Consider the following 24,775-nt stretch of genomic DNA (forward strand, 5'->3'; position numbering starts at 1 on the left):
AAAATAACGCTGTCTAACATTTTGTCCTCAGTGTTCGCCCTATCCTGGAACTCATTTTGGAACTGTAGCCTATGCTTGCCTGCCTCCCGACTGAAGGGGAGTCTGCACTCTAGCCCTTCTAACCCCACAAGTCAATATTATCCCTAACAACCAATCTCTCCCTATTCCTCTAGCAGCCTACACTCGACCAAAGAGGGCCACTGAAATCATTCCCCTGCTAGTAGCCATGGGGATCACCGCTGGAATAGGTGCTGGCATCAGAGCATTGCCTCATTGTCCATACCTATCAAAAATTATCAAAAGAACTTTCTGATGGCATAGCGCAAGTTACACAGTCCTTAGAGGCTTTACAAGACCAGGTAGATTCACTTGCGTCAGTAGTGCTCCAAAATAGGCATGCACTTGACCTATTAACTGCTGATAAGGGTGGAACATGCTTCTTCCTAGATGAAGAGTGTTGCTTTTATACTAACAAATCTGGAGTGGTCAGAGACATGGCCTGCCAGTTAAGAGAACGCATTACAAAAAGGAGACAGAAATTAGCCAACTCATGGTCCTTCTGAGACAGAATGTGGAGCTGGCCCCCTCTTTATGCTTCTTCTGGCACTTCTGTTTGGGCCTTGTATACTAAATGCTCTTTCCAAGTTTGTATCTTGTTAGGTGCAAAAGATAAAATTCCAGCTCTTAGTTAAAGAATACTCACCTCTGCCGACACATGAACCCTCCGTCCAGTTCTATCAGAGTCCCCTGGAGACCACCCGGGTCAACCACTGAGACAAGTGCCCCTGCACCTCCCCTCCCCTTTCTGTCCCATTGTCAGCAGGAATCAGCCAGATGGGTCACCACCCCTTTTCCCAACAGCAGTTGGGTGCTCACCTCAGAGGGGGGAATTGTTGGGTCTGGGGGATCAGAAGACAAAAATGAGCCAGTGCCCCATCCTCCATGAGAGCACTGTGAGCCCTACATCCTGTAAAGGGACATGCATTTTCACAAGTCACGGCCCCCTGGGGATGCCTCAAAAATGCCACAAGGCTGATAAGGAAGAGGCTTTCACAGGACTATGTATATGTTCCTGCAGAGATATATTAAAAGACCACTCCACTCCTGACTCCTGACTCCCCTCCACAACAAAAAGGACTTAAAAAAAACCCTTTATGTAAACAACAGGGAGCTACCAATTTTCCAGGCTCCCTGTCCGTCTCTTAGGGGCAGCTTTCCCTTTCTAATAAATCTTACTTTGTGTGCTGACCTTGTTGTCTCATGAGTCAATCTGCTGCCTCATGAGCCAATTCTTTGGCCCATGGAGGCAAGAGCTCTCGACACCAGCCCACCACATTTCCTTTCTTGTTGACATGGATTTTGTTGAGGATAATGTTCATTACCCTTTTTTGGAAACTGTTTTTTCTTTACTTCTGCTCCTCCTTCCTCCTTTTACCATCTTTGATCTTCTATCTAATCTCTGGCATCTTTGCTATGTTCCTCTTCAAGCCTCTCCTCCTGCATTTGGTGGTCAGTGGATGGAATTTTTTGTGTGTTTGGCTTCGAACTGCGATCCTCCTGATCTCTGTCTCCTGAGTAGATAGGATTACAGGCATGAGCCACCAGTGCCCGGTGGAAAATTAATAAGAGGAAATATCAAATAAGAAAGGATCAGGTGGGCTGGTGGAGTGGCTCAAGCAATAAGAGCACCTGCCTAGCAAGTTCCGGCCCGGAGTTTAAACCCTAAAGCTGCCATAAACAAACAAATAAATAAAAGGAGTCAGGTTTCTATGGCCAAACTTTAGTTAGGCTTAGGAGCCTTATCCCATGACCATCTTATACTCTGTAATTTTATGTTGCCTGAACATTCATTTTGAATCCTCCTTTGTGTCTCACGGACACACCCTAAACTCTTTCTTGGAAAATCTTGCATTCTTTGTGCCTTTAGAAGTGGATTTCCTACCCAGTCTTCTCTAGAACATAGTGATCTTTCCAAATACAAATTTCAGGGACAATACTAGCACAAAAAGTAAAAATAGAGGAAGGGAAAAACCAAGTTTAACTTTTTTGTTTCTTTGCTTCTGTGATATTTTTGATACTTGTCTGATTTGTCACAAAAAAGGACTAAAGAAAAATACAATAGAGTGGTTAGCTTTGTTTAATGTCTCATAAAATTTTTATGAGCAATTTGAGCATAATTAAGAAAAACAGAGTAAGATATTCATGGGATAATATTTATAGATGAACTTTTCAATAATATATTTTATAATATATGCATACTTGAGCATAGTTCCAGAAATCTTTTTGGTAATTTGAAAACCTTAAAGAGAAATTAAGTACTAGAAACTCAAGTGTCTAGGTAAGTTACAATATGGAAATAATGACTAAGCCTTATTTAAGCTTATATACTTTGGCACCTTGTTTTTTGTGGTATAGTGAAGCTAAATGTGTTTAGATCTGTTAATAAACATCATCTGTAGAAATTATGAAATGGTAATAAGAGTTAGTTTACTAGTTTTCATTAGAAATTAAGGATACACAGGGTTAAAATTATAATTAATAATGTAATTAAACTGCTAGAATTTATAAAGGAAACAACTATGCAAGGAAAGTAGGATGTGTTTCATAAGGAAAGGAATGAAGGATGCACTTTTGTTAAAAAAAGGAAAACTGATTGGGTATTTTTAAAAGGTTTGTGAAAATATCTTGTGTGATCAAAGCCGGCTGAGATTAGATGGAGTTGTTTATAAAGTTTTAACTAGCTGTAGAAAGGATTAGCTTTAATATTAAGAGTATACTGATGCAAAAGTACAACTTAGTCATCTGAGAATATAAAGGCTTTTTTTCTTCCTTTTTAAGTAATTGGCCTAGGAAGCAAAGATTTTGCATTTTGTCAAGATAATTTACATTTGATTACTTTAAAAAAAAGCAAATCTCAGTATTAAAAGAGCTAAGATTTTTTGTTTGTTCTTTTATTTGTGCTACTGGGGCTTGAACTCAGGGCCTTTATCTTGAGCCACTCCATCAGTCCTAATTTGTGAAGGGATTTTCGAGATAGGGTCTTGTGGAACTATTTGCCTGGGCTGGCTTCGAACTATGATCCTCCTGATCTCTGCCTCCTGTGTAGCTAAGGATTGCAGTCATGAGCCACCAGTGTCCAGAAAAAGCTAAGTTTTTTGTACACAAAATATAACATTTTGTATTCACCTTTAAAATCTTTTATTGTTGAAAACTAAGGGGATGAGAATAGAAAATAGAACAATTCATTGCTATTTTCATTGAACAGATAATAAAGATCATAATTATTTTAAACTTTGACATTTTTGACCAATTTCTCAAAATAAAATTCTAAATGAATACTTTTTGACCACAAATTCACTTTGGAATTTTCTAATTGGGCTTCTGGACATCCAAAGGATGTCTCTTTCACCTTGTAAGAGAGACATATTAAACTAATTAGGCTTATTTGATATGTTAATGACATGACAAACACTGTCAAGTAAGAAGTGATGCTGAGCTTTCTTTAAGTTATATTTATGGGTATGCTGTTGATGTGTCACTAAGACTATAATTCTGAAAATGTTATCAGTCATAATTTTTTTATGATAAAATGTTGCCTTAGTAACAACCAAACCTATCAATTGCTGGTAATAGTGAACTCTCCAGAAGATTCTTAACCATGTCCATTCCAAGTCTTTATGGTTATAATTCTCTAAAAGCATTGAAAACCAGCTATAGTCCAAAATTGCTTCTACTTCAAGGTGGTTTCCTAGAAGAGACTGACAAGTACAGGTTCCTGATGACTTTAAGTTCATATCATTGGCCTGGATAATAATTTCCAGAATTGTAATAAAGACACTAATGGCATCGTGAAACATCTAACCATGATCAAAGGGAATAAGAATTATTGCATGGGACTGAATGAGCAGGTGAGGGTAATTTTAATGACTTTTGTTTCCTTTAATGTTTTGTTTCCCAGAGTTAAGGCAAAATTTTAAAGCTCTCTATGCCTCACAGCACTTGGGTGCAGTGTACTTTGTGAAAAATGGAAACATTTACTTGTTCTTTTCTGTGAGTGCTTATTCTTTTACTTTTGTGGAAATGTAGTTATTCATACTGGTTCAGTAAGACTGTTCTCCTTATTACATAACTAGAAACACTAGTTATATTACCAAGACTTTGACTAGATGGTTGTATTTTCAGATTTATGACCAGACAGCTTTAAGGAACAGGATATTATGGAGCCAATAAATCCCTACCTAGAAAAACTGGCCTGGTCCCTTGAATTCATGGTTTGCATGTCTGTTGTCTTACAGGTGGGTGAATAATTGTACTTCCTGGAAGAACCAGGAACCTCGGAATATTTTGGGGACCCTGAGCAGGAAGGAATTCACCCAAATCTATAGGTACTACAAGTGAAATTTTATGGTGAGTACTTGGCTTGGCTTCCTAGTCTCAAAAAGCATTTAAACATCTGCTGGGGAAACCAGGCATGATGGCAAATGCCTGTGATCCCAGCACTGGGGAGGGAGAGGCAGGAGGGTCCCAGCCGGCCTGGGTTACATAATGAGTTCCAGGCCAAGCTTAAGCTACATAGTGAGACCATGTCACATAACAAAGTGCTTGGTGGTGCATGCAGTACAAATTCTTCACCAGAATGCCTAGTAGAGCTGTGAGAGTGCCCCTTGAGACCCCAGAAAGTACTGCTACCAGCAGCAGCCAGGGTGGGAAAGCCACAAAGCTTTAGCTGCATAGCAGCCACATAGCTTCAAGCAGCAGAGCCACAGGGGCAGAGCTGCCCAAGGCTTTGATGCCTACCACCCGCCCTAGCATGCACGTATGCCAGATGTTAAACTTGAGGATTTAATGTCCAGCAAGCTTTCAGTCTTGTTTTGGGGCTATTACTCCTTTCTACTTACCTATTTCTTCCTTTTAGAATAGGAATGTGAAAACCATCAGCAGTATCTATCAGTAAGCACAATTAGTAAATTAAAGATAGGGTAACTGTGTTTACATGTCATTTAATAAAACCACCTAGTTTTGCCAATGAGAAAATGGAGCTCCAGAGGCCTTTGAATAAAAAAAAAACAAACCCATGCTTATTCCAATATGTACCTTGCTGCCTCCCATTAGGGATTACCTAAAACAGAATGGTTCTGAAGCACTGGGGTCAACAAATCAACATAATAAGTACTTAAAAACAAAGTCTCATCAAACTTGACTCATTTCTTTTTGAGACAGAGTCTTGCTATGTTGTTCAAGCTGGCTGTGAACTCCTGGGCTCCAGTGATCCTTTCGCTTCAGCCCCCCACATATCACACCTTGAATATTTGTGATAGGCCTACAGGGCTCTCATAGGTCCTCTATGTGTAAATTATCAAATGAGCGAGTGATCTGACACAGTCTGATAGTTTCCCAGGTCATTGTAGACTGGTGAATGGTGGGTGTAGAAGAGAGATTTCCAAATTATTTTTCTAAAGGTAGACCATAAATACTGTCAACATGAAAGAAATACTCCTCAGTAACCGTGTGCACCTGACACATTATGAAACAAATATTGGACATAGTTTCATGAAAGGTATGTAAAAAGGGTATATATGACTCCCAAATAATTTGATACAAAAGTATTCTAAATATATTTGGATTATTATGTCTGTAGTACATGTGACAGTCAGTATGGCCTGGGGGGAGGTTCCCCATGAGCTGTGGATCAGAGAGACTTGGGTTTGGATCTAGGCTTCACCACATACTATCCATGTGACCCTAGTAAATTCATTCATCACCCTGATTCTCAAATTTCCTCTGTAAAGTGGAGAGAGTTAACAGATCTATCTTAGGACTGTCGTGTGAATTTAAAAATTCACAGTTAAAACCCTAACAAATTTGGTTACAATTATGGGTCATTTGCAAATATAGACAACAGGTCTAACTGGAAATTTTTTTGGAACTGTAAATGAAAAGGTAACACACGGCTTGGTGAGTTGCTGTTTCAAGGACAGTGTAATCTACAGCACCAAATTTCCTAAATCTACTAATTATATTTGGTAAATAAAGAACCATTTTAAGTCAGATGATTGCAGTGACTATGACAGCATTTTAATAAGATAACATACTAATTTAACACAGCCTTTATTTTCTGTTTCAAAAAAAATTTCCAGGAAACAAAATACTTAACAACAAACAGTTGGGTATAAGTGAAATAAAAATCACAGTTTCAAAGAATCAAAATCAAACAACAGCTGAAAGGCTTGGTTTACCAAAAGTAAAAAGAAAAAATAAAAGAAAAAGTTAATGTCAAAAAGAATTAAAATTAAGTTTAACAACATTCTATATAATGCTACATTCCCCAATAAAGAAAGGAGAGTTCACATATACAACTAAATGTTACATGTAGAGAAGTGGCTGAAATTCTGCATACTTATAGTAAATTATGCATGAAAGTTTATTAATTGTATAAACTTCCTGAGTGGCTCCCATGCTGCACTAGGTCTACATGCTTAATAATCATATGAACAAATTACAGCTTTAAGTGATTGAGCATGACAGACCTTGAAACAACTGCACTTTCCGTTTAGTCACTGTGTCTGCTAAGGGTATGTATGTTCCGGACACAAATCTCAGTCTCAAATCTTAAGTTACAGTGGAAAAGAAATGCAACTTTTGAAAAAAACCTAAAGGATGACAAGCACGCATTTAGGAGCTAATTTACACTGGCACACTGTTTTTTTTTCCAGAGCCCAGTTTCTCTCTTCCCTTCTTGCTTGACTTTTAGCCATTTTGTTCGAGTTTTTTTAATTAAAAGAAAACCTTCTAGAATTGAAGCTGTTGGTTTGTGCATTCTTCCCTACTATCTCAGTGGAAAATAACTTTAGGGTAACCTAGTAACTACTTCAGGCTCCTTCAGATGTTGGCTCTCAAGGTCTCTGACCATGTTTGTGTTCATCCTTTACAGAAAAAGACCATTTCCAGGGTGACCTGAAAGCACTTGGCTTATTACAAATATCATACTAATTTCACTTCCTAGGATTTTACCACATTTGAATGTTTCCACTTCATAATGGGGGTTGGATTTTTTAATTTTAATTCTAGAAATTACATTTAGCAAATCAAAGGCCTTTTCTATACACCCCTTTCCTTGTTCATCTTCTAAACAAAGGGAGGGGGAACTAGTCCCTGATAAACTGCAGATTCAGAAAACAATCTATTCTAGAAAATGGCCTGCATACCACTTCAAATGGCTCAAGTTTTTCTGAACCAAACAGAAGATGAAGTAACTGAATCTCAAACCGCTGGCAAGTGTAACTCAGGAATGTACTTATACAGGATAGCTGAAATACAGTATTTACTAATATAAAATATGCTGTAGTGTTACACAGTAAACATGTGAAACAAGGAATATCTGATTATAAACATTTGCTAAGTTTGGGGGAAAATGGAATGCATCATTTTTACCACTCAGAAAATATACCAAAGAAGAAAGCCAATGCCTCCATAAACTTTAGAGATTGGATAAACAGTATATAAACTCCTTATCAACTACAATTCAACTTAAATACATTCTGCCATTTTAAGATAACAAATATCACTGCAAATACCTAGCAGTATGCCAATACTTTGAATGACAGACAGGTCATTGTTGTAGGATTTGTCAACTATTTCACTGTGGTAGTTAAAGCAATTTCAACCCATAGCCCTTTAGGCACAGAGATGAGAAATGCATCTCTAGTGAAAAATGCAAAGTTACAGGCACTGGGACTAATTTAAGTACTTTTCAACCATTTGTTTATTTTATAACTAACACCTACAACTAAGTCCTATACTTAGATTAATTTCTCTACTTGCCACCCCCAAATCCTCTAAGCACATGGCTCTCATCCCTTAAACACAGATTGCTGGCAGAATGATGGTCCTTCTCATATCAAACTCATGGTTAGTGCTTAGACAAAAAGGCAAGCCAGATTTCTAGTCTAAAAGAATACTGACTGAGAAGGCAAAAAAGCAAGTTTCACAGGTAGTGTTTACTTGTGCACTTAAAACAGCACTGAAAATGAGGTAGATAAACCAAAGTAACTGGACTGGAATTAAATCTTGGGCTGTAAAATGATACATCCCACCATACTGTAGATAACACTCTACATTCAATCCAAAAATCACAGCGGAAAAGTGCCTTTTTTAAACTTTCACAGATAATTTTGCTGTCAAATCATTAGAAATCATGCTTGATATAAGCAAGGAAGAGATGAAAAACAGAATGGATATTTGTTATATTACAGCAAATTACCTTAGAGATTCAAGACTGCTACAAATACACATAGGGTTATTTTCATTAGATTTACACCAATACTGGTTTCATATTCTTATGATGTTACACCCAACTTCACAGCCACAGCAGCAGGCACTTCATGATGAAACGCTCACATTGCCACATATAGAGATACAGTACTATTCATTGGACTTGCACTTCGAGAAGTAAATGTGGCAGCTGGACATACAGACTATCCCCCAAATAAACATTATGAGTACAATGGTTAAGCACAACCTTTTTCTCTCCTACAAGAAAGAAAATGAAAAGGACAGGTTTGTGTGATTTTTGGGTATGAATAAAAGGCCCATTTTATATAGTAGGCTTGTTGTTAAGTAAGAAGGGAATTTCTGAGCTTTATCTCAACCGTTATTTATTTCTGGGGAGGAAAAGTACCTCAGGCAAGGATGAAAACAGCACTATTATATGACTTATTAAAAGTAAGAAATAATGCAAAACCCCTAGATAGAAAACTTGCCAATATTTACAGTCTAGTGACTATAATTGGAATCAAACATTTACATGTGAAAAAGTAAATAAAAACCCACAGCGAAGTGAAAAACATTGTTTTCTTCGTCTCTGCAAAAACTTACTTTTTTCTGTATTCTTAAACTTATACTACATGTTACATATACATAATGCATATGTAGCACATACGCTAACCCAGTTCCTGCTGTCAGCATGGAGACAGCAGTACACTATTCACCATTTCAGACTTTAGAAGACTACTTTTCTTTCCAGCAAAAATCTGAAAAGATTCTAAATATTACAAGGCACTGCAAAAGTCTGCAGGCAAACAAGAATGATGAATTATATGTAAAACGGATGTTGTAACAAAATGCAGGACATATGACATAGAGCAGCTATTAAGAAACGGAATTTTACATATCATTTTCATGGAGCTTTTTTCATCCTGGGGTACACTGTTTAAAAAGACTGCAACTAGAGAAAAAGAGGTCTTAAAACCTGTAGTATTTTCATTTTATAGGTTGTATGTCTAATGTAATTACACAAAGCCAACTCTTACAATAAAACGTGAACAGTTATAAAGAATTACAGATTTTAGGAACATTGCTTTTGTACACATGGAAAACACTGCAGTGTAAATATTTGCATTATACTAATGTCCTAAAATCACCTCAACTTGCAAACCAATACCATAGAAGAAATCTGAGGAATCTGTACATAAGATTTGGAAAAATTCATCCAAAAGAGGATGAAACTGTAACTCTTATCAACGGCATGCCTTACAATGCTGCCCTAAATGCCCCACATAACAGTGACAGAATCATGATGATGGGTGTTATCCTTATGTAAGCAATATAAGACACATGTTTTGAAAAAGTGTACTTACTGTCACAAAGTATACTATGCAAGAAAAAAAAGAAGTAGAAGTACACACATTAAGTTTCCTTGTTACCTGGCAAGCCCACAGGGGTACAATATTTTTAGAGGAATATGGAGGAAAATCTGTTAACAGAAATGTTGAGTGACAATTTGGAGTGTTCACTAATAGACAGAACTCCTAATTAGGTAAATATGTACCAAAAATGACCTTGAAATCTTAAGTGGAAGGTGAGTAGTTTGAACATATATACTTGGTAAGTTGATAGATACCATTTAAAAATTCTATTTGGGTTTCACAGACTGAGCATTAGGTAACCCTCTGACCAGTCTTTATGATTATTATAGTTAACCTTCTTAAAAACCAAAGGTGTACATTTTGACAATGCCTCCCTTCCTCCTAAAACTGGATAAAACCCAGTAAAGTGCAACTTGACAGTGATCTCTCTCAGATTCTAAAGAGGCTGCCAAACTCATCTAAGATCTAAAATCACCCGACATATTATAGATACTAATAAAAATCTATAACAAACAAAAATGATAATCGAAAAATGCTAAGGGCAACTTAAATAGTATCCTTCTAGGGTCTACTATCTCACTGCAGGACAGTGTATACCCCACATCTTTTAGAACCCTGTAAAGCCAGTGTTTCACGTGTAAGTCTCAAAACCTACAAAACCTACTGTGTCAAGTACATTTCACTTTAGAAGAATGGGTCAACAGAGGTGTTAACTTGAACCCCCTTTGTTAGGAATACAAGGATTCCCCCCAAATGAGATTCCTATCAGCTGCAATATACCCCTTGCAAAAAGAATGCAAGTCATACCAATGCCTCTCAGATGCTTAAAACCAATGTAGCATGCACATGAGAAACAAAGAGATAGCTGCTTTGAATTATTACTGAAATCCTAAAGCAGCTATATTTTCTGTAGAGTAAAGGAACTGTTACAGTTCTGTTTTTTCCTTTCCCTCCGCCTCACTCAAAACAAGGCTTCACTCCTACTGCTGTGACGACAGGAAGAAAAATCACATTAAAAAGGGCTCATGTTCTGTATTAGTTGACAAAATTATTCTAATTTTATACACCAAAACATTTCCTGCAGCAAGTTACCCTGCCTTCGGTGAAAGGCAAACCTAAGATAAACATGTGAAGAATCCCACAAGACTCCCAGCTATTAGAGGGTCTCACTTCATCCACATTTGGGGAGAGTCCATCTACATGATTTTTACACATTTGAAAGAAAAGTATCATTGAGCTGCAGGTAGCAGCAGTTAAAAAAAAATATGAGGGCTTCTCAGCAATGCGTGGAACACGTCCTGGAAATGGCAATGCTCCAGTCGAGCTTATTAAAGCATTCTAAACAGTATTTTTTAAAAATCAAGTATCAAAGAGGATAGGATTTGAAGTGAAAAAACATTTCTCTGTGCAGTGTTCTATGTGCAAACTGCACATTTCTACAGAATGATGAACTGTATCAAATACCACACTGGAACAACAACAACAAAAATACAGTTGAAAGTAAACTCAAACGAGGGAAAATATGGCAGAACCCAAGAAGAAACTTTAACATCTTAGGCGTCCTGAAAACAATTCTGAAAATCTTCCTTTTCTTCATCACCAGTTGTGATTCACTTAGGACCAGGAGGGATTGTAGCCGGATTCTGCGCTGGTGGAGCTTGAAATGCCTGCAAACTCATCCCTGGCTGGAATGGTCCCCCAGATTGGGTAGGAATTACTACAGACTGCTGTGTTGTTCCTGAAATTCCTACCCACTGTAATGGATACCCTGTGCCCCCTACAGCATTATACTGACAAACATGGGGCATTCCATACGATGATAATGACCCAGGAAATGAAGGGATTGGGAGTCCTTGTGGCAAAGAAGTTGGGACAGCTCCACGGATTTGGGAAAGAGAAGAAATCCATGTTGATGTGTAGCCCATAGTAGATGGAGTATTCTAACAAAAACAAACATAAAAACAAAAGATCAGTTTATTTGCCATATACTTTTATCAATCTATATTCCTTCCTATTCTTTTTGGTTTACTATTCCTATTATAGCTTTGAGTGGCTACTATTTGGGAGAGCATGATTCTATGCATTAAGCATAGTTACACGTTTCATTTCAGTTCATCTTCCTAACTGTCCTGACTTGAAGTGTAGGTATTTTCAGATGAGAAAACAGAAGCTCGAAATTAGCAACTCACCTAACAGCAGTAAGCAAGTTAATAATGAAGTGGGGATTTGAACACATTTCTAAGTAATTCCAAGGCCCATATTAAATCCCTGTTCACATTTCATTTTACTTTATTAATTTGTTTTTGAACTTAGGGCTTTGTGCTTGCTAGGCAGGTGCTCTACCACTCAAGCCACACCCCTAGTCCCTTGTTCAAATTTTCTTCCCTTCTTTGCTCCTGGTAGCACACTTCTCCTATTTTTATTTCCTTCTGCCAGCCTTAGGCATGCTTTCATATAGTTCCATTGTCAAGAATAGTTCATCATACTACATAATTCTTTGGAGACAGAAGAGCGCTATTCTGTGTAACACAGAGGAAAGAGCCTGGCATGTAACAAGTGTTCAATAAATGTCACCTTCCTACTTCCTTTTATTCAGTTTTAAAGTATGACATTTCTTTTTATGTTTGAAAACACTCATTTTTCTTTTTGCTTTTCTAGATATTAAAATGTATTATAAAGCTACAAAAATTGAAGCATTATGACATGGCATATGAGTATGCTAATAGATCAATGAAACAAAGCAATGGTCAAAAATCAAACCAAGTCACTGGGAAAGCTAGTATGTTATAAAGAAGGAGTCTGATGGCTGAGGATGTAGCTCAGTGGTAGAGCTCTTTTAAAAAAGTTTTGGCAGTACTGGGATTTGAACTCAGGACTTCACCCTTGTTAGGTGCTCTACCACTTGCACCAATTCACCAGCCCCTAAACTTTTTTATTTTTCATTATTTTATTTTATTTTTGATTTATCATATATTAATAATACAAGGGATTTCATTGGGATAATTACATGCATGCATACAGTGTATCTTGAACAACTTTACCCAAGTCTGATATTTCTGTTACATTGTTATAAAACTAAACAGAAGATAATAAGACAACTGTTCTGAGCAGTACTGAGAAACATTCCTGCCTGACTAGGCTTATCATATTGTAATTATTCACGTGTAAGAGATCATGGATATCTCAAGCACATGCGGATAATATTGAATGGATGTAAATAATTCTTGGTCTTAGATCCTTAGTTCTTCTGAATTATCAAGCTAAAACTAAACTTTCAACTGAACTTAAGTTAGAAGTTTCCAAATTTAGTTAGGATAAAGGTTTTTAGTTTAAACCAAAACTGAATGACATTATCTCTTGAGTAAAAAAACCATTTAAAGTTCAGCAATCCCATCTTCGTATCAGTGTATACTTTCTGTTAAAGTAAAATTAAATTTAATATTTTTAATTCAAAACAGCACATCACAGTTTTATAAACTTATTTCTGTGCATCCATACACAAACATAGAGATCTGAAATTATGTTTACCTAAAGTTGACAACAATTTCTGGGTGGTATGATTTGAAAAATTATATAAACTTTGGCAGTAATGGGGCTTGAATGCAGGCCTTGTGCCTGTCAGGCAGGCACTCTACCATTTGAGCCACACCTCCAGCTCTTTTTGTTTTAAGGCAATTTTTCGAATAGTGTCTCACATTTCTGTCTGGGATGGCCTCCTATTTATGCTTACTGCATAGCTGGAATGACAGGCGCATACCATCATGCCCAGCTTTTATTGATTGAGATGGGGGTCTCACAAACTTTTGCCCAGGCTGGCCTCTAACTGTGATCCTTCTTATTTCTACCTCCTGAGTAGCTAGGATTACAGGTGTGAGCCACCACACCCATCCTGAAAGTAGTATTTAAAAATTTGTATTTTTGCATTGATTAAATTCTGTAATTAGTATTATTTTACAAATAACAATTTTTTATCTTTTAAAAAAGACTGAATTAAAATTTCTCTTGAATATTGGCCAAGGCATTATCCAATTTAAATGCCCCAAACCAAACATGCAATCTTTCCTTAACAAAACACACTATCTGCTCATGTGTTCCATCTCAGAGACTGGTATCCAGTTATACACAGCAGAACCTAGCTTTGACACCTCTACTCTACCATGCAGCCATTTAACCAGCAAATCTTCTCCATTGTATCTTTTAAACAATTGTTGGAAACTGTTCACTTGTTTTTTCCAACTTTCCCTTATTTGGATTTGGGTGAATAACTTTTTTTGGTGGAACTAGGACTTGAATTCAGGGCCTTGTGCTTGCTAGACAGGTGTTCTACTGCTTGAGTCATGCCTCCAGCCTGCTCTTGATTTGTCAGCCAACATCTATTCTGACCCAGCCAAATCCTCTCTTCTTCCTTTAATCAGAATGCCCTTTAAAAATATCTGGTCTTATTAACACCTAGGGCTTCAATGGCTATCTATCTTTCTTAAACACAAAATCCCTTATCAACACCATATTTAAGGCCTTTTCTACCTCCTTAGATTAATTTTGGAATGAAATCCCTGCTTGCTCTCTCTTTCTCTCTCTCTCTCTCCCATTTTTGTTTTTGGTGGGAATGGAGTTTGAACTCAGGTCTTCCCACTTGCAAAGCAGGCACTCTACCACTTGAGCCATACCGCCAGTCCATTTTGTTCTGGTTATTTTGGAGATGGGGGTCTCTTGAACTATTTGCCTGAGCTGGTCTCAAACTGTGATCCTCCTAATCTCAGCTTCCCAAGTAGCTAGGATTATTACAGGTGTGAGCCACCAGTACCCGGTTCCTTTCTCTCTTAATTTCATCCCATCTGGTCTACTTTCAGTCTCTTCATGCTTTTGCATATACTGTTCTTTCTGCTTGGAATCATATCCTCTCCCCCCTTTCATCTAATTAACTTCTACTTTTTCATTACAGCTCAATCATCACTTTCTCGGGGAAGCTTTCCTTCATCTCCTTTTAGTAGGTCAAATTTTCTTGTTATAATATCCTGTATCTTTCTTTTGTAGTTTTTACTACAGTTGCAGTTTTATATTTATTTATGTGAGTCTGCTAATGCCTGACTATACCAACAGAGTAAGTTCAATAGGATAGGGACAATATTTGTTTTTACTCATCAAACTTGTGTCTAGCAGAGAACGTGACACACAACAAAGAGCTTGGTAAATGAATGTGCAAACAAAAATGTCTACATAAGGCTACAGAACAGTAACATGCAAGAACATTAGTGAACTGGGTTCTCCACACAATGATATAATAAGCAAAATATTAAAATACCAAAATAGTTATATATACTATGTAACACCTATAATGGTACAGCTTTATGGGTACTATCTCATTCAATCCTCACAGCAATTCTGTAAGGAAGAAGTTGTTTGGAAGTCATGAAAACTCTAGGCATAAACACAAGATTCTATCTGAAAAATAGCAAAAAAGGGATAGGGGCATGGCTCAAGTAGTAGAGCATCAACCTAGCAAGTGCAAGGCCCGAGTTCAAACTCCCGTACTGCCCTTCCCCCCCAAAAAAGCAAAGTTTGACTTGAAAACTGAAGAAAAAGAGATAAAGTCACCCAACTAGCAATTGACTAGCTGAGACTGGAACCCAAGTCATTAAAAGACCTTTACTGCTTGTATTCACATAATATTTTCTCTTTACCCTTCCTCCAGACAATCTCCCTTATGCTGCAACAAACCACCATCCAACTACTCAACAAAAACTTCCTTTTGCAAAGTACTCAGAAGGTCTCTTACTGGTAGTACAACATACATTTATGTCTATATATTTGCTTCTAAAAATTCCTAAACTTTACAATGGTGCTACTATCTATGTTCCAATTGGTGCCAAAAATAAGATAAATTCACAGAAAATCCATGCAGATCACTGCTTACTAATTTTGGAAATCTAGGATTTGAACTTTTTTCGGGGCGGGGGGGAGAGATACTGGGACTTGAACTTAGGACCTCACACTTGCTACACAGGTGCTCTACCACTTGAGCCAATCCACTAGGCCAAGGATTTGAACGTTTTTATTCAATATTAACAATAAGTTTTTTTTTTGGAGACAGAGTCTTAATATGTAGTCCAGGATAGTCTGGAATTCACTATGTAGTCACTATGACTGCCTTAGTCTCCTGGTATGCATCACCACACCCAAAGCAAACTGGTCATTTCTTTTTTTTTCTCCCTTTTTGTGGTGCTGGGGATTGAACCCAGGGCCTTGAACATGCCAGACAAGTACTGATAAATATATTGTCAGACACTCTTTACTAAACTACATTTGATGACTATATATACACTCATGCATGTACCTAAAACATAATATAGAAACACACAGATATAACTCTTCCAATTATGAGGTTCAGATTCTAAGCCTTGATTCATATTTTGTATGTTGGGGGTAGAGGGACTGGGGAACTCAGGGTTTTGCACTTGCCAAGTAGGCACTGTACCACTTTAGCTACACCTCCAGTCCATTTTGCTCTGGTTACTCTGAAGATGAAGTTCTCAAGAACATTTTAATACGTTTACTTATTTTGAAAAAATAGTATATAAAAAATTCAAATACAAAACAGTACAATAAAACAAAGCCCAAATTTTACTAGCATGTTTTTCAAATTTCTCTATTCATAAACATGTATCTAATTAACATAATTTTGCATAAGTTATATTATCCTATATATGATGTTGTACAAGCATGCCTTCTTCTCACTTCAGAAAGTATTGTGGCCATCTTTCCATATTTTAATTGCATATATACCTGACTACGGCCACATGCAATAACTGGGAATCTCTTCCATAAACTCAAAATATCTCATAATACTTTAGCTTATATGGCTTTAAAATTCTTTTTCATACTAAACAAAGATAGGTAAGATAACTTACTGGCTTTCTTTATTTATTTATTTTTGGTCTTTCTGGGGTTTGAACTCAGGGCCTCACACTTGCTAAGCAGGAGCTCTACTGCTTGAGCCACTCTGCCAGCCCTAACTTACTGGCTTTAAGAATATTGATATAGATCATATCCTAGGGCACAAAGCAAGCCTCAGCAAATATAAGAAAATAGAAATAATACCGTGCATACTATCTGACCACAATGCAGTAAAAGTAGAACTCAACAATAAAAGTAAAGACAAAAAACATGCAAACAGCTGGAAACTAAATAACTCATTACTTAATGAAGAATGGATCATCGATGCAATAAAAGAGGAAATTAAAAAGTTCCTAGAAGTCAATGAAAATGAAAACACAACCTACCGGAACCTATGGGACACAGCTAAGGCAGTCTTGAGAGGAAAGTTTATAGCCATGAGTGCATATATTAAAAAGATTGAAAGATCCCAAATCAATGACCTAATGATACATCTCAAACTCCTAGAAAAACAAGAACAAGCAAATCCCAAAACAAATAGAAGGAGAGAAATAATAAAAAGAAGAGCTGAAATCAACAAAATAGAAACCAAAAAAACCATACAAAGAATTAATGAAACAAAAAGTTGGTTCTTTGAAAAAATAAACAAGATCGATAGACCCCTGGCAAACCTGACTAAAATGAGGAGAGAAAAAACCCAAATTAGTAGAATTAGGAATGCAAAAGGGGAGATAACAACAAACACCATGGAAGTCCAGGAAATCATCAGAGACTACTTTGAGAACCTATATTCAAATAAATTTGAAAATCTAAAAGAAATGGACAGATTTCTAGATACATATGATCATCCAAAACTGAACCAAGAGGAAATTAATCACCTGAATAGACCTATAACACAAAATGAAATTGAAGCAGCAATCAAGAGTCTCCCCAAAAAGAAAAGTCCAGGACCTGATGGATTCTCTGCTGAATTCTATCAGACCTTTAAAGAAGAACTGGTACCAACCCTCCTTAAACTGTTCCATGAAATAGAAAGGGAAGGAAAACTGCCAAACACATTTTATGAAGCCAGTATTACACTTATCCCATAACCAGGCAAAGACACCTCCAAAAAGGAGAACTATAGGCCAATCTCCTTAATGAACATTGATGCAAAAATCCTCAACAAAATAATGGCAAATCGAATTCAGCAACACATCAAAAAGATTATTCACCACGACCAGGTAGGCCTCATCCCAGGGATGCAGGGGTGGTTCAACATATGAAAATCAATAAACGTAATAAACCACATTAACAGAAGCAAAGACAAAAACCACTTGATCATCTCAATAGATGCAGAAAAAGCCTTTGATAAGATCCAACATCATTTCATGATAAAAGCTCTAAGAAAACTAGGAATAGAAGGAAAGTTCCTCAACATTATAAAAGCTATATATGACAAACCTACAGCCAGCATTATACTTAACGGAGAAAACCTGAAACCATTCCCTCTAAAATCAGGAACCAGACAAGGATGCCCACTATCTCCACTCCTATTCAACATAGTACTGGAATTCCTAGCCAGAGCAATTAGGCAAGAAGAAGGAATACAAATAGGTAAAGAAACTGTCAAAATATCCCTATTTGCAGACGACATGATCCTATACCTTAAAGACCCAAAAAACTCTACTCAGAAGCTTCTAGACATCATCAATAGCTATAGCAAGGTAGCAGGATATAAAATCAACATAGAAAAATCATTAGCATTTCTATACACTAACAATGAGCAAACGGAAAAAGAATGTATGAAAACGATTCCATTTACAATAGCCTCAAACAAAATCAAATACCTAGGTGTAAACCTAACAAAAGATGTGAAAGACCTCTACAAGGAAAACTATAAACTTCTGAAGAAAGAGAATGAGGAAGACTATAGAAAGTGGAGAGATCTCCCATGCTCATGGATTGGTAGAATCAACATAGTAAAAATGTCAATACTCCCCTAAGTAATCTACATGTTTAATGCAATTCCCATCAAAATTCCAATGACATTCATTAAAGAGATTGAAAAATCTACTGTGAAATTTATATGGAAACACAAGAGGCCACGAATAGCCAAGGCAATACTCAGTCAAAAGAACAATGCAGGAGGTATCACAATACCTGACTTCAAACTATATTGCAAAGCAATAACAATAAAAACAGCATGGTACGGGCACAAAAACAGACATGAAGACCAGTGGAACAGAATAGAGGATCCAGATATGAAGCCACACAACTATAAGCAACTTATCTTTGACAAAGGAGCTAAAAATATACGATGGAGAAATAGCAGCCTCTTCAACAAAAACTGCTGGGAAAACTGGTTAGCAGTCTGCAAAAAACTGAAACTAGATCCATGTATATCACCCTATACCAAGATTAACTCAAAATGGATCAAGGATCTTAATATCAGACCCCAAACTCTTAAGTTGATACAAGAAAGAGTAGGAAATACTCTGGAGTTAGTAGGTATAGGTAAGAACTTTCTCAATGAAACCCCAGCAGCACAGCAACTAAGAGATAGCATAGATAAATGGGACCTCATAAAACTAAAAAGCTTCTGTTCATCAAAAGAAATGGTCTCTAAACTGAAGAGAACACCTACAGAGTGGGAGAAAATATTTGCCAATTATACATCAGACAAAGGACTGATAACCAGAATATACAGGGAACTTAAAAAACTAAATTCTCCCAAAACTAATGAACCAATAAAGAAATGGGCATGTGAACTAAACAGAACTTTCTCAAAAGAAGAAATTCAAATGGCCAGAAAACACATGAAAAAATGCTCACCATCTCTAGCAATAAAGGAAATGCAAATTAAAACCAAGCTAAGATTCCACCTCACCCCTGTTAGAATAGCCATCATCAGCAACACCCCCAACAACAGGTGTTGGCGAGGATGCGGGGAAAAAGGAACCCTCTTACACTGTTGGTGGGAATGTAGACTAGTACAACCACTCTGGAAAAAAATTTGGAGGCTACTTAAAAAGCTGGACATCGATCTACCATTTGATCCAGCAATACCACTCTTGGGGATATACCCAAAAGACTGTTACTCCAGAGGCACCTGCACATCCATGTTTATTGCGGCACTATTCACAATAGCCAAGTTATGGAAACAGCCAAGATGCCCCAGCACTGACGAATGGATTAAGAAAATGTGGTATCTATACACAATGGAATTTTATGCAGCCATGAAGAAGAACGAAATGTTATCATTCGCTGGTAAATGGATGGAATTGGAGAACATCATTCTGAGTGAGGTTAGCCTGGCCCAAAAGACCAAAAATCGTATGTTCTCCCTCATTTGTGGACATTAGATCAAGGGCAAACACAACAAGGGGATTGGACTATGAGCACATGATAAAAGCGAGAGCACACAAGGGAGGGGTGAGGATAGGTAAGACACTTAAAAAACTAGCTAGCATTTGTTTCCCTTAATGCAGAGAAACTAAAGCAGATACCTTAAAGCAACTGAGGCCAATAGGAAAAGGGGACCAGGAACTAGAGAAAAGGTTAGATCAAAAAGAATTAACCTAGAAGGTAACACCCACGCACAGGAAATCAATGTGAGTCAATGCCCTGTATAGCTATCCTTATCTCAACCAGCAAAACCCCTTGTTCCTTCCTATTATTGCTTATACTCTCTCTACAACAAAATTAGAGATAAGGGCAAAATAGTTTCTGCTGGGTATTGAGGGGGTGGGGGGGAGAGGGAGGGGGCTGGAGTGGGTGGTAAGGGAGGGGGTGGGGGCAGGGGGGAGAAATGAACCAAGCCTTGTATGCACATATGAATAATAAAAGAAAAAAAAAATAAATAAATTAAAAAAAAAAAAGAATATTGATATACAACATAGGATAGCTTTTCTTCTTGTATAACCAGATTAACCTCACTGTAGGGACTTCCTTTTTCCATATTTGATGTTTTTTGTTTTTTAGATAGAATAACTAAAACAGGAGTCAGGCCCATCACCTCCTTTCATAAATTATGTTTTAATGGCACAGAACCACACCATTTGCTTACATATTGATTGTCTAAGGCTACTTTTGCACTACAAACAAAAAAGTTTTGATAAGTTGTAACCATGTGGTTTTAGAAAGCCTACTAAATGGCCCCGTCTTGAAATTTCATTGCCCATTGGTCTAAAAGACTTCATAAATCTAGACAAAGATCAAAGTTTCAATGTTATCAAGTCATGCCACTTTCTCATAACCATAGGCCTAAAATAAATGAATTTTTATGGTTTTAGTTTTCATAAAGAGGAATGAGGATAAACAACTTACTTCATATACCTTGTTCCAGTTTTCTGTTTCTAATTTTTGTTGACTCTGTTTAAGTTGGTTTAAACTTGGCTTACTAGGGAAATTTCCTACTGTTTCCTTTGTCCAGTCATCCACCAGCTTGTGTAAGTCATCTGTGAACATCCCTTTTTTACTGGCTGGAGATTGCTGGCATGATGCTGTATTACTCTCCACACACACTGGATCTGTAAGAAAAAAAAACCAGGGAAACTGTGAAAAAGAATGATAACTGATAAATAGATAACTCTTCCTTGAACAATGAAGTTGGGCTGGTAGAGTGTCTCAAGTGTTAAGAGCACCTGCCTAGTAAGCATGAGGCCCTGAGTTCACACCCCAGTGCCACAAAAACAAAAACAAACAAACAAAAAATGAAGTTAACAAAACCACACACAGGGTATGAACAAGGTTGACCACACTAATTAGACTACCACTTTCAGTCTTCAAAGTTTCTTGATGTTTAGATGTAAAATTAAATGATTAAGTATAAATGAAGTATAATAAACAGAATCTCCAAAAATTAGTATAAACTTTAATCTTTCTATCAGTTTCCACAGGTAGATACTTAGATACAGGGCTGGTGTACCTCAGTGGTACAGTGCTTACCTAGCATGCATAAGGCCATGGGTTCAATCCCCCCACACACAAAAGGAAGGAAGGAATGAAGGATAATAAGAGTCATAAAGCATTAAAGATGGAAAGAACTGTGCTGAGAGTAAGCTGTAGTGGCAGGACACTTCCCTGGCAAGTGTGAGGCCCTGGATTAAATCCCCAGTACTGCCAAAAAGAAAAAAAAAAAAAAGAGGAAAGAATATCAACTACTTCTTTTAAAACGGGGAGACCAGGCCCAGAAAAAGTAAATGCAACCCATTACCATCACAAACAGGCCTGAAACTCTAATGACTTTCAACAAGCTTCAAAAACTAGGACCACATTTTATATTTATACTGATATTTCTGTTTATGATTAAAATTTAAAAAGACTTGGGCATGGCTGCACTTGCCTGTAATCCTAGCATTTGGGAGGCTGAAGCAAGAGGATTATGAGTTTAAGGCTAGCCTAGGCTACATAGCAAGACTCTGCCTCAAAAATAATCAAATTAAATTAAAAATAAATAAAAAAGAATACATATCTAAAATAGCAGAAATGAGAACACAGATGGTTTAATAGGTCTCATGAGTTCTAGAATGTAAGATGTCTAAGTAAATGAAATCAATTTTCAATGACTCCCATCATTGCAAAGTCTCCTAATCTGAACATTACACTAAGTCTTTATATTACAATATAGTACTATTATTCATACTTACTAAATCATTTGCATAGAAAAGATGCATAGGATTCTAATACCTCTGACTAGTTGGTTGGTTGGTTGGTTGATTGATTGTTTGATTTATTAGTACTGGGGTTTGAACTGAAGGCCTCATGCTTGCTAGGGAGGCACTCTACCACTTGAGCCACTCCTCCAGCCCTGTTTTGGTTTGGGTATTTTCTGAGATAGGGTCTTGTGACCTATTTGCCCAGGCTGGCTTTGAACCTCAAACCTCCTGATCTCTGCCTCTCAAGTAGCTAGGATTACAGGTGTGATCCACCAGTGCCCAGCCCTCTGATTGACATATAAGCCAGCAACTTAAAGAGTGGGTCTAAAATTGATTTTACACAGTATAATTGTGAAATTTAGGCTGGTAAGAGTGGCTCAAGTAAAAGAGCACCTGCCTAGCAAGCGTGTAGCCCTGAGTTCAAACCCCAGTGCCACCAAAAAAGAAAAAAATTTTTGGCGCCCCCAAAAAAATTTGAAAAAGAATAGTTATGAAATTTAAACATAATGACATAGTTATGAAATTTAAGCATAATAACATTTCCAGGCATTTAATTAAACATGCACATTAACATTTCATGTATATTTGCTATGAGTTTTTTGTTTTTGTTTTTTTTTGCAGTGCTGGGTTTTGAACTCAGTCTACACCTTTAGCCACTCCACTATTATTTTGATGGGTTTTTTTGAGATAGGGTCTTGAGAACTATTTGCCCGGGCTGGCTTCAAACCACGATCCCCCTGATCTCCCATCTGTCTCCTGAGTAGCTAGAATTATAAGCATGAGCCACTGGCGCCCAGCTATGACCCTTTTTTTTTGTGGTACTGGGGCTTGAACTCAGGGCCTACACCTCAAGCCACTCCACCAGCTCTTTTTTGTGATGGGTTTTTTCGAGATAGGGCTTTGCGAACTATTTGCCTGAGCTTGCTTCGAACCTCCTGATCTCTGTCTCCTGAGTAACTAGGATTACAGGCATGAGTCACCAGCACCCGGCTATGAACCTTTTTTAATTATAAAAAATATGGAAAATACAAAAGATAATGCAAGAATCCTTTATGGTAATTAGGTATAGTGGCTCATACCTGTAATCCTAGCTACCTGGGAGGCAGAAATCAGGAGGATAACAGTTATAGGCCAGGTGGAGCAAATAGTTCTCAAGACCTCATTTCAACCAATAAAAAGCTGGACATGGTGACACATTACTTTTATTCCAGCTATGTGGGAAGCATAAACATGAGGATCGTGGTCCAAGCCAGCATAAAGTAAGACCCTACTTAAGCAAAACAAAACAACTAAACAGAAAGGGCTGGTGGTATGGTTCAAGGGGTAGAGTACCTGCCTAGCAAACATGAGGCCCTGAGTTCAAACATCAGTACTGCTCCCCACTCAAAGCCTCCATTTCAACTCTATTCAAAGCACTTTGTCATTTCTGAACCTTTTAACAGGCTTTTGATACAGGCACAACAAAGTATTGTTGTATTATATACATAGTGGAACTTGGACTGAGACGTTAAACAAATGGGATTATAAAGTAGAGCTAGAATCCAGGCATCCTGATTGATATTATTAGGTCATATGCTTCACATTGTACTATGCCAACTCATGTAATAAAGTGGGAAATAAGAAAGAACATGATAACCTCAATGATTATTTATGCATAGTCTGTACTTTTCTACGAACTCTGCACTACTGAAAGCTTACATTCAAGAAGACTAAATATAAATACAAACATTAGTGAAAATTGCTTAAGAAGTTTACTGAATTGATCCCATATTCACATATACAAGTGTTTTATAACAATAATATTTACAAATTTTAGGCAACCATGATATACCAAAATGACATACCAATCTTGTTGGAATTCCTATTTTTCTAAGGCCTAAAATCTTGAAACATACAAATCAGTTCATAATAAAAATATCATTTTTTCTTTCTTTTTCTTTTTTTCTGGTTTTTGGTGGTACTGCTGTTTGAACTCAGGGCTTTGTACTTGCAAAAGTTATTGTTATCCCTCTGCACATACACCTAATTCTCTGCCAACTTCAGTGAGGGAACAAATAGCACAAAAAAGCTGGAGAAGACTTCAGAGCTGAAGACATTATAGATTGTGTTCTTAACCTGTTAGAATATCAGCAGGTAAGATTAAAAGAAGATAGCCAGAAACATATACATATTAGTGCCCATCTAGCTTCTCTTAGGAATATTTTTGTGCTCACTACCTTTGATTTCTAAAAAATTTAGTTGCAGATCCTGGTCTGGTGGTACATGTCTGTAATTCTAGCACTCAGGAGGAGGAGGAGGAGGCAGGAGGATTACAAGTACGAGGCTACATAGAGAGTTTCAGACCAACCTGAGCTACAGAGTAAGACCCTGTCTCAAAAAAACATTATTGCAGAGAGATCTGAGTGCCACTCACTTAAGAGCATTCTGTATTAAGGGAAAACACAGTATCAGGACTTTTCTTGTGTACAATTCTACTAGGATAAGTTATCTTATTTACTAGCTTGACAGTCAGTGATGGTTGGTATGGTAGGGGCACAATAACTAACAAGTGGAAGAAAATTAAATAACAAACTAAAACAAGAATTTAAATGACCAGGT

General features: G+C 37.2%; 1 protein-coding gene and 1 long non-coding RNA gene across 13 annotated transcripts in view; one reads left to right on the forward strand and one right to left on the reverse strand.

The window, feature by feature from the left end:
- The window catches only part of LOC141419896 (uncharacterized), a 29,309-nt gene extending 17,925 nt beyond the window's left edge, over positions 1-11,384 (forward strand). Inside the window, exons 2-3 of the long non-coding RNA XR_012444627.1 lie at positions 4,296-4,407; positions 11,248-11,384. This is a non-coding gene — a long non-coding RNA (uncharacterized lncRNA). The remainder of the gene's footprint in view (positions 1-4,295; positions 4,408-11,247) is intronic.
- Positions 6,058-24,775, reverse strand: part of Wnk3 (WNK lysine deficient protein kinase 3) — a 153,856-nt gene continuing 135,138 nt past the window's right edge. For 5 of the 12 annotated variants that reach the window (XM_074064106.1, XM_074064102.1, XM_074064105.1 and 2 more), the window contains 2 exons: positions 20,847-21,049; positions 6,058-11,584 (listed from right to left, as the gene is read on the reverse strand). In XM_074064106.1, the coding sequence (XP_073920207.1) occupies positions 11,255-11,584; positions 20,847-21,049 (533 nt within the window). In that variant the 3' untranslated portion in view covers positions 6,058-11,254. The remainder of the gene's footprint in view (positions 11,585-20,846; positions 21,050-24,775) is intronic. The other 7 variants (XM_074064109.1, XM_074064110.1, XM_074064111.1 and 4 more) reach the window with 3 other exon arrangements.

The sequence above is a fragment of the Castor canadensis genome, chromosome X, assembly GCF_047511655.1.
Source record: "Castor canadensis chromosome X, mCasCan1.hap1v2, whole genome shotgun sequence".
Taxonomy (NCBI): domain Eukaryota; kingdom Metazoa; phylum Chordata; class Mammalia; order Rodentia; family Castoridae; genus Castor; species Castor canadensis.